This window comes from Cinclus cinclus, chromosome 12, assembly GCF_963662255.1.
Source record: "Cinclus cinclus chromosome 12, bCinCin1.1, whole genome shotgun sequence".
In the NCBI taxonomy this organism is placed as follows: domain Eukaryota; kingdom Metazoa; phylum Chordata; class Aves; order Passeriformes; family Cinclidae; genus Cinclus; species Cinclus cinclus.
In genome coordinates, this window is record NC_085057.1 from 9,417,195 (window position 1) to 9,427,437 (window position 10,243).

General features: G+C 44.6%; 1 protein-coding gene and 1 long non-coding RNA gene across 3 annotated transcripts; one reads left to right on the plus strand and one right to left on the minus strand.

The window, feature by feature from the left end:
* Window positions 1–668: 668 nt before the first annotated feature.
* CCDC51 (coiled-coil domain containing 51) lies at window positions 669–4,794 on the minus strand. 2 transcript variants are annotated; one of them, XM_062500547.1, is made up of 5 exons: window positions 4,229–4,254; window positions 3,224–3,443; window positions 2,757–3,103; window positions 2,281–2,445; window positions 669–1,548 (listed from the first exon to the last, which is right to left on the minus strand). In XM_062500547.1, exons 3-5 carry the CDS (start codon window positions 3,072–3,074, stop codon window positions 772–774), a joined length of 1,260 nt encoding a protein of 419 aa, XP_062356531.1. In that variant the 5' UTR covers window positions 3,075–3,103; window positions 3,224–3,443; window positions 4,229–4,254; the 3' UTR covers window positions 669–771. The 2 variants fall into 2 exon arrangements, with proteins under 2 accessions (XP_062356531.1, XP_062356530.1); XM_062500546.1 differs by having other exon boundaries at window positions 3,224–4,794.
* Window positions 4,795–4,927: 133 nt separating this feature from the next.
* On the plus strand, window positions 4,928–9,397 carry LOC134048738 (uncharacterized). Its single transcript, XR_009933564.1, has 4 exons — window positions 4,928–4,977; window positions 5,054–5,109; window positions 6,816–6,903; window positions 9,063–9,397. It is a non-coding gene; the product is annotated as an uncharacterized LOC134048738 (long non-coding RNA).
* The last annotated feature ends 846 nt before the right edge of the window (window positions 9,398–10,243 follow it).

Sequence of the window (10,243 nt, forward strand, 5' to 3'; positions counted from 1 at the left end):
GTGTCCTGAGGAGAAGGTAACAGGGGAACACTGATGGCTCTGAGGGGATGCAGGACTCGTGGGGGTCTCCTCAGCTCAGTCCTGGCACTGTGCAACTGGAAGAAGACCCCTCCTTGTGCCCACACCTGGGGGAGAGGGGAATGGTGGGGTGGAAGGTCAAGATCACAGGTCAGGCTCCAAAACATGTCCATCCCAGCAATGTGTCCAAACCCCACAATCTCAAGGGGTCTGGGAGGTGGCTGGGGGCTGCAGAGTAGCCTTGGGTCTGGGGACAAGGATCTGTAGGTCAGGGTATGTACCCGATTACACTACAGGGCCTGTCCTGGGCTACTGGGGAAACTAGGGATGTAAACTGGGGCCCACTGGGGTGAGTTAGAGCCTGATGGGAATAACTGGGACCACTGTGGGGTGATGTGGGGCACTGGGAACAACCAGAGGTACAACTTGGGGTCTGAACGGGGGCCATTTTGCACCTCACAGATGCAATTTGGGGCCAAGAGGGGCATTTTGGGTGTTGTCTTGATACACAAGACTAGACTGTAAGAGTGAAACAGAGAATGAAATGAACAGATCAAACTTGGCATTTTCTTTGCTTGTTAAAAAGCACAGTATAACAGAGACTAATGGACTAAGGCTGTTCAAGCTTTTCAAATATGAAGGAGAAGGCATAATGAGAAACACTACAGCAGCTTTATTTGGACTTGTACTCCAGGTACTTCGAGTGCAAGTTTACCTTTATCAATCTAATAAGTTGTAGCAATTAATAAGGGATCAGTTCCCTTTCAGTATGATATAGAGCACAGGCAGAGTAATGGCAAACATAGCACATGTCAGTGCAGTGCTGTAAATAGAACTCCTCTTGATTTGCGTTTCCAGTCTCCGCTCGGTATCGCACAATTCCAAAATCACATCTCTCACTGCAGCAGCCTGGCCCTTGCCTTCCCCTGAAGGCCTTGGCATCACTCTTTCTGTAGATCGGGACTGGATGGTGAGTTTGACACTCTGCAGCTCAGACAGCACCTGTGTGATACTTTCCTGCAGACTGTTAAACTGCTGTTGTAAACTCCCTAGACATGAACTGACTTGTTTAATGTAGTTCAGCTGTTCATTTAAAGGCATTAAAAGAGAATCTATTTTTATGGAGTCATTCCTGGTTTCTCTAGTTAACAAAGCCCCTTCCTTCACTCCCCGAGATGCTGTTGTTTGCAGCACATTTTTTAGGTCTTCTATGACATCACTGAGATCTTTCTGCTGCAAGTAATGGCTTGAGGCCTGTTCTTTGATGGCTTCTTGTAAATTTACTGGGCCCTTCTGTGCTTCAAGCACCAAGACTTTCAATTCTTGCAGCCTTACTCGATTGACATAGGTGGAACCAAGAACACCTATAATGGCTCCCAGTACAGAGCCAATAATAGACCAGTTCTTCGTTTTTTCAGCTCTTGTGCGTTCTTTCTCATGGCTTTCCCTGACAGCTGCAGAGAAGAGAGAGAATTTCTCTCTCTCAGATTCTTCTGCATTTAGATATGCAGCTCTGTACCTCTTCTCTTCCTGCAAGAAATACAGTGATGAAAAGAGAAGGTATAATATGAAGCTATAAAGCCTATACTAAAGGAACAAACAAACAAACAAATCAACCCCCAACCCCAGTGCAGATGAAGGAATGGAAATTGGGAACATCTACCAGAAGTTTCAGAAATTTTCCCCTGAATGTGGGATTTTCTTTATTAATCCTACTTAAGTCAATGAAACATCATTTTAAGTCTGAGAAATGGAAAAGGTTATCAGGGATCACAGCTGAAGATCCTGCACACGAGAATCTGCCATGTGATGACAGAAAATGGATATGAGTGAACAAGGTCTTTCACTACCCATAATGTTCACTGTTTCAGCCCTGCTGACTTCTCCAGACACCAGCAGAAGGCAGCTGAGAGAATTTCCATGGATTAACCAGAAAGAAATTTCTCTCATGCCATAGATAGTTAAGAAAAAGCTGCCATTCAATGAATTAACTACTCATGTACAGGTTACCACTACAACAATTAATTTTCTAGGCTCATTATCATTGGTTTGATTCTCCAAATTTACTACTCTACTACTTTAGCATTAACATATAAAATTTGCACAGGGGATCAAACAATTAGTAATAACTTAGTAAAAACAAGTATCCTAAGAAATTAACTTTCATCACTTATTTCAGAACTGAACTGCATCTAGAAAGACAATCAATCACTAACACAAATTTTCAACACCTTCACCAATGCTTAAGTACCAACAAATTACCTGCAGCAACCTGTGTTCCAGAGTAGCCAGTTCTAAATACTGGGTGTCATCTCGAGAGACCCTGTCTAAACGATCCCGAATTTCTTTCAGTTTAATCTGTTGGGCTTCTACATTTTCACGAGCCTCTCGCACTATCCCTCGAGCTATCATAAAGACATTTTCTGCCTGAAAAAAAAAGAGCATTTTTTTAAAACATTTATTACCATACAGACCTAAAACGCTACAAATTTTTTTTTTTTTTTGTGGGGGGAGAAAAAAATAAAACAACAACAAAAGAAACCACACTCGATTTCAGCTTAGGGGATAAGCTCTATTTACTACACGCATAGCCTAGAACACATTCACCGTACCTGCACAGACAGCCAAAGCAGAAAAAGACAAAATTCTCCTTAGATGACCTTTTCTACCTCACAGTGTTTATGCTTCATATAGCTCTATTCATAATTTTAAAAATTCCACAATATCTCCATGCTTACCTCTGTCACTTTTCCCTGAGCCTCTCGAACTTCATTGATTCCAACAAATTCTTCGTATCTGTCCCACCAATTCCTGCATGTTGCAGACACTTTCTGGAGGGAGTTTTTTCCCATAACAGTCCCTGATTCTGTGATCCGATGAAGGAGACCCATGGCCATTTCCACTGCAGACTTGGCTTCAGGCCTCTTGGGTGCTGACGGGCAGTAAGTCCTCACCATGTGTAAATTCACTTTTGGACTCCACTTCATCAATGAATGGTGATACTGCAGACCACAGGACACCGAGGACACACTTGATTTGTATTTCATAGGCCCCATGTCTTGAATTTAATCACTAAATAAAAGTGCTACAAGGAAGAAGAAGAGAAATTATTGATGTATGGTTGATTCACAGCTCCTCAAATGTGTGCCAAAACTAATCAATTCAAGAATGGCTAAACCATTGCTACTTTTACATCACTGCTTACCTAGAGAACTTTCCACAATTTTCAAAGTGCAATTGTGCCACAGATTCCTGATTTTCTGTTAGGAAGTACTCCCACCATGCTTCATGCTTCTTGATTACTAATTCACTCACAGCGTGAAAAGCGATCATGTGCAGAGCCAATAACAGCAGGAGTAACTTCTGAGAAATTTCAGTGCTTCAGCAGAGCAATAATTGCACGAGGTGGTTTGTGCCTCACAATTCTGCAAAAGAACAGAAAAGGAAAAAAGGCCAAGAGGGAACAAAATATTGATAAAAAAAGAAGTGTGGCTCGATCATTCTCTTTATCTTACATTGCACAGATACAGGAAGTGTTGAAGGATGCAAAGACAAAAACACAAAGGACAGAGGGAAAACCCAGAAGTGCTGAACTGAACACAAGTATTCCCATGAGACTGCCCACAAAATAATAAACCAGGATGAGCCACAAGAATAGAAAAATCTCAGGCAGTGAATGCACAACATTCTAACATACAGGGCTGCATTTTAAAACGAGCTTAAAATTCTTGCTTACCCTGCAAAAGCAGGATGCTAGTTGTGATTTATTGCCTACTGATTTTAAATGTGATCTCAGAGTTCTACTGAGGCACATTTCTCTAAAAACTGGAAACAGGAAAACTTTTCAGTCAGGTTTTTTATAAAATTTGAGTATGACTGTATTAGATTTTGGCTAATATAATATGAAAACAAGAATTACTGAGAGCACTTGATAGTTGCTGCATTGTATTTTAAATTATCTTAAAACAGCTTTCCTTGTTAATTTTAGGTAGTTAATACAGGCATCTCCACAAAAAAATACTGTACCAGCTGGAAAAACTCTGACCACCACAGGTTTATTCCCTGCTGACCAGTCCTAACAACTAATAACACCAAGTAGCATTATGAAAATCTTACCAGTTGTTTTACACACATAAAAACATAGATGATCAAACCCACAAGAACAGGGAAATGAAGGAAGTTCTCTCTCCTGCCAGCATCACTCACACACCTACTGTTAACAGCAGCGTTGAACACCTACTCTGCATTGCAGGCCACAATAAACATCAGCTCAGTTTTCTCTGCTCCACACTGCAAAATTCCCTTCTCTTAATAGCATTAGTACCTGAAGAGTTTAATCAAATATTCAGGCTAGTGGAGTATAGGAAAAAAAAAAAAAGAGAAAGTTGAGATTTGAAGAAGAATTTCTATGCAGACAGTCACAGACTGATGAACGTGATCTCAGCCTGAGCTCAGAGGACACAAGAAAGTTGTGGAAGCTTAATCTGAGGTGACGTGCCTGGTTCCTCTCTTGCCTCCCTTGCAAGAAGCATTTCCTCCGCCTGCAGCCACTGACAAACACTGTCTCAAAAGCTGCCGGGCACACAGTGCCGGTGGGAGCGGCACTCGGTTCCACGGGTCCCGCCTTCCGCAGCGGTGCCGCGGCCGAGCGCACCCCGGCACTCCCGAGGCGCCACCGGTACCCACATCCCGCAGCCAGGGTGGCTCCTTCCTCACCACCGACCTCTTCCTTCCTTCTTTCCCTCCTTCCCTGCCCGGGGGGCCCTTCCACCGACCCGGCCGAGCCGCCGCTGCCCTCCCGGCCGGCCCCGGCCCAGCCCGGCCCGGCCCGGCCCCGCCGCGCCCCGTACCTGCCCCGGCCGGCGGCGGAAGCGGCGGCGGAAGCGGCGGAAGCGGCGGGAGCGGCGGCGGAAGCGGCGGGAGCGGGCGGAGCGAGCGGAGCCATGTCGGGCCGGGAGGGTAAGGCCGGGCCCGGGGCCACCGGTGCCTCTTGTCCGGCCCCGCCCGGCTCTTAATGTCTCCTCTGTCTTTGCAGGCGGCAAGAAGAAGCCGCTGAAGCAGCCGAAGAAGCAGACGAAGGACCTGGATGAGGTAGGGCGGCGGGAGAGCCCCGGGGGCGGCGGGGGCTCAGCCCCGGACGTGAGGGATTCGGCGGGCCCGGGGGTTCCTGCTGGCATTTACGGGAGCAGGTAGTGACAGGACGAGGGGGAATGGGCTCATAGTGAAAGAGAGGCGGTTTAGATTAGATATTAGGAAGGTGTTCTTGCCTGTGAGGGTGGTGAGTCCCTGACACAGGCTGCCCAGAGAAGCTGCGACTGCCCCGTCCCTGGAGGTGTCCAAGGCCAGGTTGGACGAAACTTGGAGTAATCTGGGTTTATGGAAAGTGTTTCTGCCCATGGTAGGGCTTTGGAACGAGATGATCTTTGAGGTCACTGCCAAGCCAAACCATTCTGTGTTTCTCTGATTCCATGACGACATCCAGCCTGTGTTCCACCTGTGCTGGTGGATGTAGGAGTGCTGGCTGCCCGAGGAGCTTGGAATACCCATGCCAAAACGACTGCGATCAGACTGTGATCTGAAGCCGATCAATCACTGTGGTCCCAGGAACCTGGGATTATTGTGTATTTTGGATAAACTAAGTACTAGTGAATTGAGTGTTAGAGGTACTCTGAACCTGCTGCTATTTCTGACAATAGGGCATGGTGGATGAGGTGCCACTGTTTGTAAAAAGGCAAATACAATATCTCTTTGAAAAAGGAAAAAAAAAATCATAGCTTTCTAAATAAGCTTTATTGTTCAAGAAATGGTACAACTGATAAAGTGCCTACAAGGATCCAAGTTATAAACATTTGTATGTCAAATGATGTAATATTTCTTTTTGTCTCAGCCCTGCAATATTGTGAGCACTTGGGAGCAACACATTGCAAGAGAAAAACCCACAGAAGTGGATAAATGTGAGGGATTTATTTACTGAGGAAGACACATTAGCCTACAGGAGACAGGCAAACCTGCGGAGAGAAACAGAATATTCTGTTCTGTGAGGGGTAGATAGGGGAGGCTTTAACTGAAAGAAAAGGAAAGCTTTGCAGTTGTGAAGGTGAGCCACAGACTGGATTGGTGAAGAATCTCAGTTGTCAAGGTCCTCGGTTCAGTTACCCCAAAGTCCTGAGTGCCAAGTTAAAAATCTGGGTTCTTTTCAGCTTTGGTGACTGTGAAGAATGTGCATCTAAGGGACAGAGTATGTCTGACTTCTCCTGGATTTGGGGGCTCATCCAGCAAGGAGATTCAATAGCTGCCTTGCCTGTACAGTTTGCCAGCAGTCTCATTAGATTTATTTGAATTAATACAAATTTATTAACCCCAGCAAAAATGATGTATGCATGTCAGGATTTTTAAAATAATTATGGTTTTTACATGTGAAAGCAGCCTTACTTTATTTACATTCTTTACAGACTAAATGTTTTTGTTGGTGCCTGGTCGCTGAGGCCGTATTAATGAGTGGTGTTAGTGCAGACATCTGTCAGTCAGAGGAATCACAATTTCAGAATGAGACTACGCCATGGGAAATGATTCCAGAAAGACCAAACGTGCGGGGTTAAAGTTTAGTTTGTGGTACAGCAAAAACCTTGGTGATAATTCTGCCATGTTTTGCATATTTAGCACTATTCAGCTGTCCTGCCTCATTCCAGTCAGTTATTTGCTGCTGGAATATATAATTTGCTTTTCATTGCTTCTCAGTTGGTTTTGAATTTTTCTGTAGAAGTGATGTTAAAAAATGCTGCTATTCTTTCCTTTAGACTGATCTGGCATTCAAACAAAAACAGAAGGAGGAGCAAAAGAAACTTGAGGAGATGAAAGCAAAAGCTGCTGGAAAAGGGCCCTTGGGTAAGTGAGGTGCCATCCTGGCAAGAGAAGTGGGGGTCTTGCTGGCTTCAAAAATTTAATGCTTCTGCTTGACAAACATAAAAAGGCAGGTGCCTCTGGGTTATTTGACATAGATAAGTAAGTTGATGGAGGTACAGATAATATGGAACAAATAGAGCCTTTTTTTTTTTTCCTGTGCATTTTCATCCCCAAATGATGCAGGTTCTGATTCAACAGGCAAAACACTGTGTCTGACACACTGACCTATTCCACTGGTATGTGCAGGGACATTTATACTCTTTTTTTTTTTTTTTTTTTTTTTTTTTTTTTTTTTTTTTTTTTTAGCACACCAGCCCCTTCTTTTCAGATATATTACATATAGGCTTTTCCACAGTCCTGCAAGTTTAACAAATCCAGTGCTTGTTCTCTGAGAAGGTGAATTTCTTCAAGAGCAGGAGACTTGACAGGTTAAAAAAAGTGAATGCAAACTAGTCTGGCTTCAATCCCTCTGCCTGGGTGACTGTAAAACCTGTGAGACATGAAGTGAGTTCACAGGGTGTCTTGGTGGCCCATGGAGGCCAGTCTCTGTCTCAGTGGCAGTCAGAGAGTGTTCATGTGGGTCTGCACTTGCCTTCTGCTCCTCCAGCATTTGCCATGGTCCCATCAGACATGTTCAAGGGTGGGCCCTGCCTACTCCCAACCTGTGGCTCATTAATGTTACTAAACACTTTTCCCTTCTGAGAAGATCTTTGACTTAAAACTTTACTTCCTATTTTTCAGCAGACTTTTAATCTTTAAAGACCTTTCTAACAATCCCATAGCAAAATAGTTTCACTAACAACCTATGCTATGGAATCTTGTCAGGTACTGTATGAAAATACGAAGTGCCCTGAGTTCACTTTATTCAGACACTTACTGATAACCTGAGGGTCCCAGCAGGTCAGTGAGGAAGGATTTACTCTTAATGGGAATCCTCTTAACATTCACAAGACTGTTCATTCATTTGCTTTGTTCCAGACTCTCTTATCTTCTCAGAGACTGAGCTTAGACTCACTTCTCTGTAATTGCCCAGTTCTTCACAAAACCAATTCCATATCTGGGAGCTTTGCTGGCAGTCTGTGAGTCCTCTGACACAGTGTCTGTATTGATGCTTTAAATCTTAGCCAGCAGATTTGCATTTTTGCATTACAGCTTGTTGGGTGCTCTTGAAGGAAGTGCAATCCAGTCCCACTGACTTGGAATATTGATTATTTATCTCAGACTTACCTAACTCCCCTGTTTTATCTATGTACAAGAAGTGTGCTGGGTGTGGGACTTGGAATGTCTTTGGGGTTTCAGAGAACTGCAAAAGATTTCATTGAGCCACTGTTCTGTCCTTACCATCCTAAACTCATTCTGTGTAGGGTGCTTCAGCTCACAGATCTCTTCAGAGTTCTTTCTCTGCCCTTTTCTAGATTCGGTGTCAGTCATCTGGCCTTTGTCTGATGCTTACCAAAGCAGGATTGTTGTGTTGCTGTGGCAGGGTCTGCCTATTTTCAAAAGCCTTAGCAGGGCAATGCTGTTGGAATCAAGTTGCAATGCAGGGTCTGTTGCTGGCCCTCAGCCTGTCTGCGTCAGTCTGTCTTGCTGCTACCTTGCTGTTCTCTTTCCTTCCCACTGGTCACACCTGACACAACTGGAGAAAAACAGCATTTACAACAAATTGACTTGTTGCTGTGTCAATACCTGGTGTTTTTTCACTTTAGTGTCTTCGGTAATTTGCAGGGACTTCTAGTACCTGCTTCTGTAGAGCTTTGATCCCAGCTGGGGGCTTTGGTGTAAGGATACAAATAGTTTTATTCCCTTAGCCTTAATTTTGATTTGACGAGACTGTGCGCCTGCTGTATAAGAAATAATCAATGGAGAAACAAAGGAACTCTTGGAATATTTAGTTCCATTGTACAATCATGGAGCATTTTTGGTTCCAGAAAAAAACTTAATTTCTAATGGTAAATAAGTCATTGTTCACAGTAAGGTGTGTGAGATCAGAACCACACAGGAGTAGTCACAAGCAGAAACAATTCACCACTGGGGACCTGGGCTGTGCAGTTTGTCTAGTGGGGGATTTGGCATTGAGGAACTGCATTTGTAGCTAATCTCTGTCACTGCCACCTAACCAGCTGTGTTGTTTCTTTTGGCAGCCAGTGGTGGAATAAAGAAGTCTGGCAAAAAGTAGCTTGATCAAGCTGCAGGGTAAGAAGTGATCAAGTTACTCAATGGACCTGCAGACTTCAGAGAGTCTTGAAAACACTCTGTCATTTGGGAAACATTGTACATTTTGTTTTGTCAGAATAAATCCTTTTTGTTAAGATGTGATATTTACTCTTTACCTGTAGGTTTTGTTTAAAAATGGCTTTACTGTTTTATACTGGAAATGAAACTTTTCCTGAAGACCATGTGTACCCTTGTGCCGCCTGAGTGCATCTGGTGGTTTGGTAGTCATTTGTGAGAATAAATTTCAACTTCTCTCTTTTGACAGTGGAGTCATGGCCTGAGTGTTAAAATCTGCAGAGTTTTAATCTAGTTTTAATCTGAAGTCTTAGGTTTAGCTGCAGTTGTCTGAGATGTGGCTATACCAGTGTGTGGTCTAAGTTTTCTTCAAACAAAGGTTGCATTATACTTCCATCTCCAGGACCTTGGGGTCAGTCAGTCCAAAACAACACTCCAAGTTCCTACTGAAGAACACTGCTGAACATATACCTGTTTTTATCCTACACGTTGTCCCTCCACTGTTTTCCTGAGCTACATACTGATAGCACAGCTCCTTTACGCTCATGGAATGCCTTTGGGTTGGAGAGGGAAGGGAGCAGTGTTTCTGAGACTGTAGCTGAATTCTTGGAACGAATGGCAGTGGTTGAACACTGGTTATGGAGACTTGAAGGAAGGAATATGCTGTTTCCACGGTGAGAGTTACAGGGAAATAATCACTTCCAAGGTCTTATTGCTGAAGAGAAAGGGTGATGCAGAGACTGTTCCTGCTGCCAGGCGAGGCAGCTGCTGGCTGCAGGGAGAGAATGGCTTCTGAGAACAGCGAGACTCGGGCTGCAACGGCGGGGGGAGTTACACGGGGAATCTGGGCTCGTACAGCTGGGCTCCTAAGGAACAGACCGCAGGTGCTGGCTGTTCAGCGCACAGCGTGCAACTAAGAGGGCTTCCTTGTTAAAAAGAGACTTTTCTGAGGGCTAGGGTCATTACCTCCTTCCCTCTAAAACGCGAGGCTCCGGTTCAGCAGGGCGGGAAGGGCGGGTGCTCTGGGCGGCTGGGAGCGGGGGAGGCACAGGCTTTACTCTGCCATTAGACCGTGCCGAGGGCCGCCGGCAGG

Bases quoted from the DNA above. Each gene is read 5' to 3' on its own strand.
- CCDC51 (XM_062500546.1), bottom strand. From the start codon at position 3,074: ATGGGGCCTATGAAATACAAATCAAGTGTGTCCTCGGTGTCCTGTGGT. The intron at 2,446-2,756 runs GTAAGCATGGAG...TTTTTTTTTCAG, and splicing joins CTCAGGGAAAAGTGACAGAG to GCAGAAAATGTCTTTATGAT. The intron at 1,549-2,280 runs GTAATTTGTTGG...TATTTCTTGCAG, and splicing joins TGGAACACAGGTTGCTGCAG to GAAGAGAAGAGGTACAGAGC.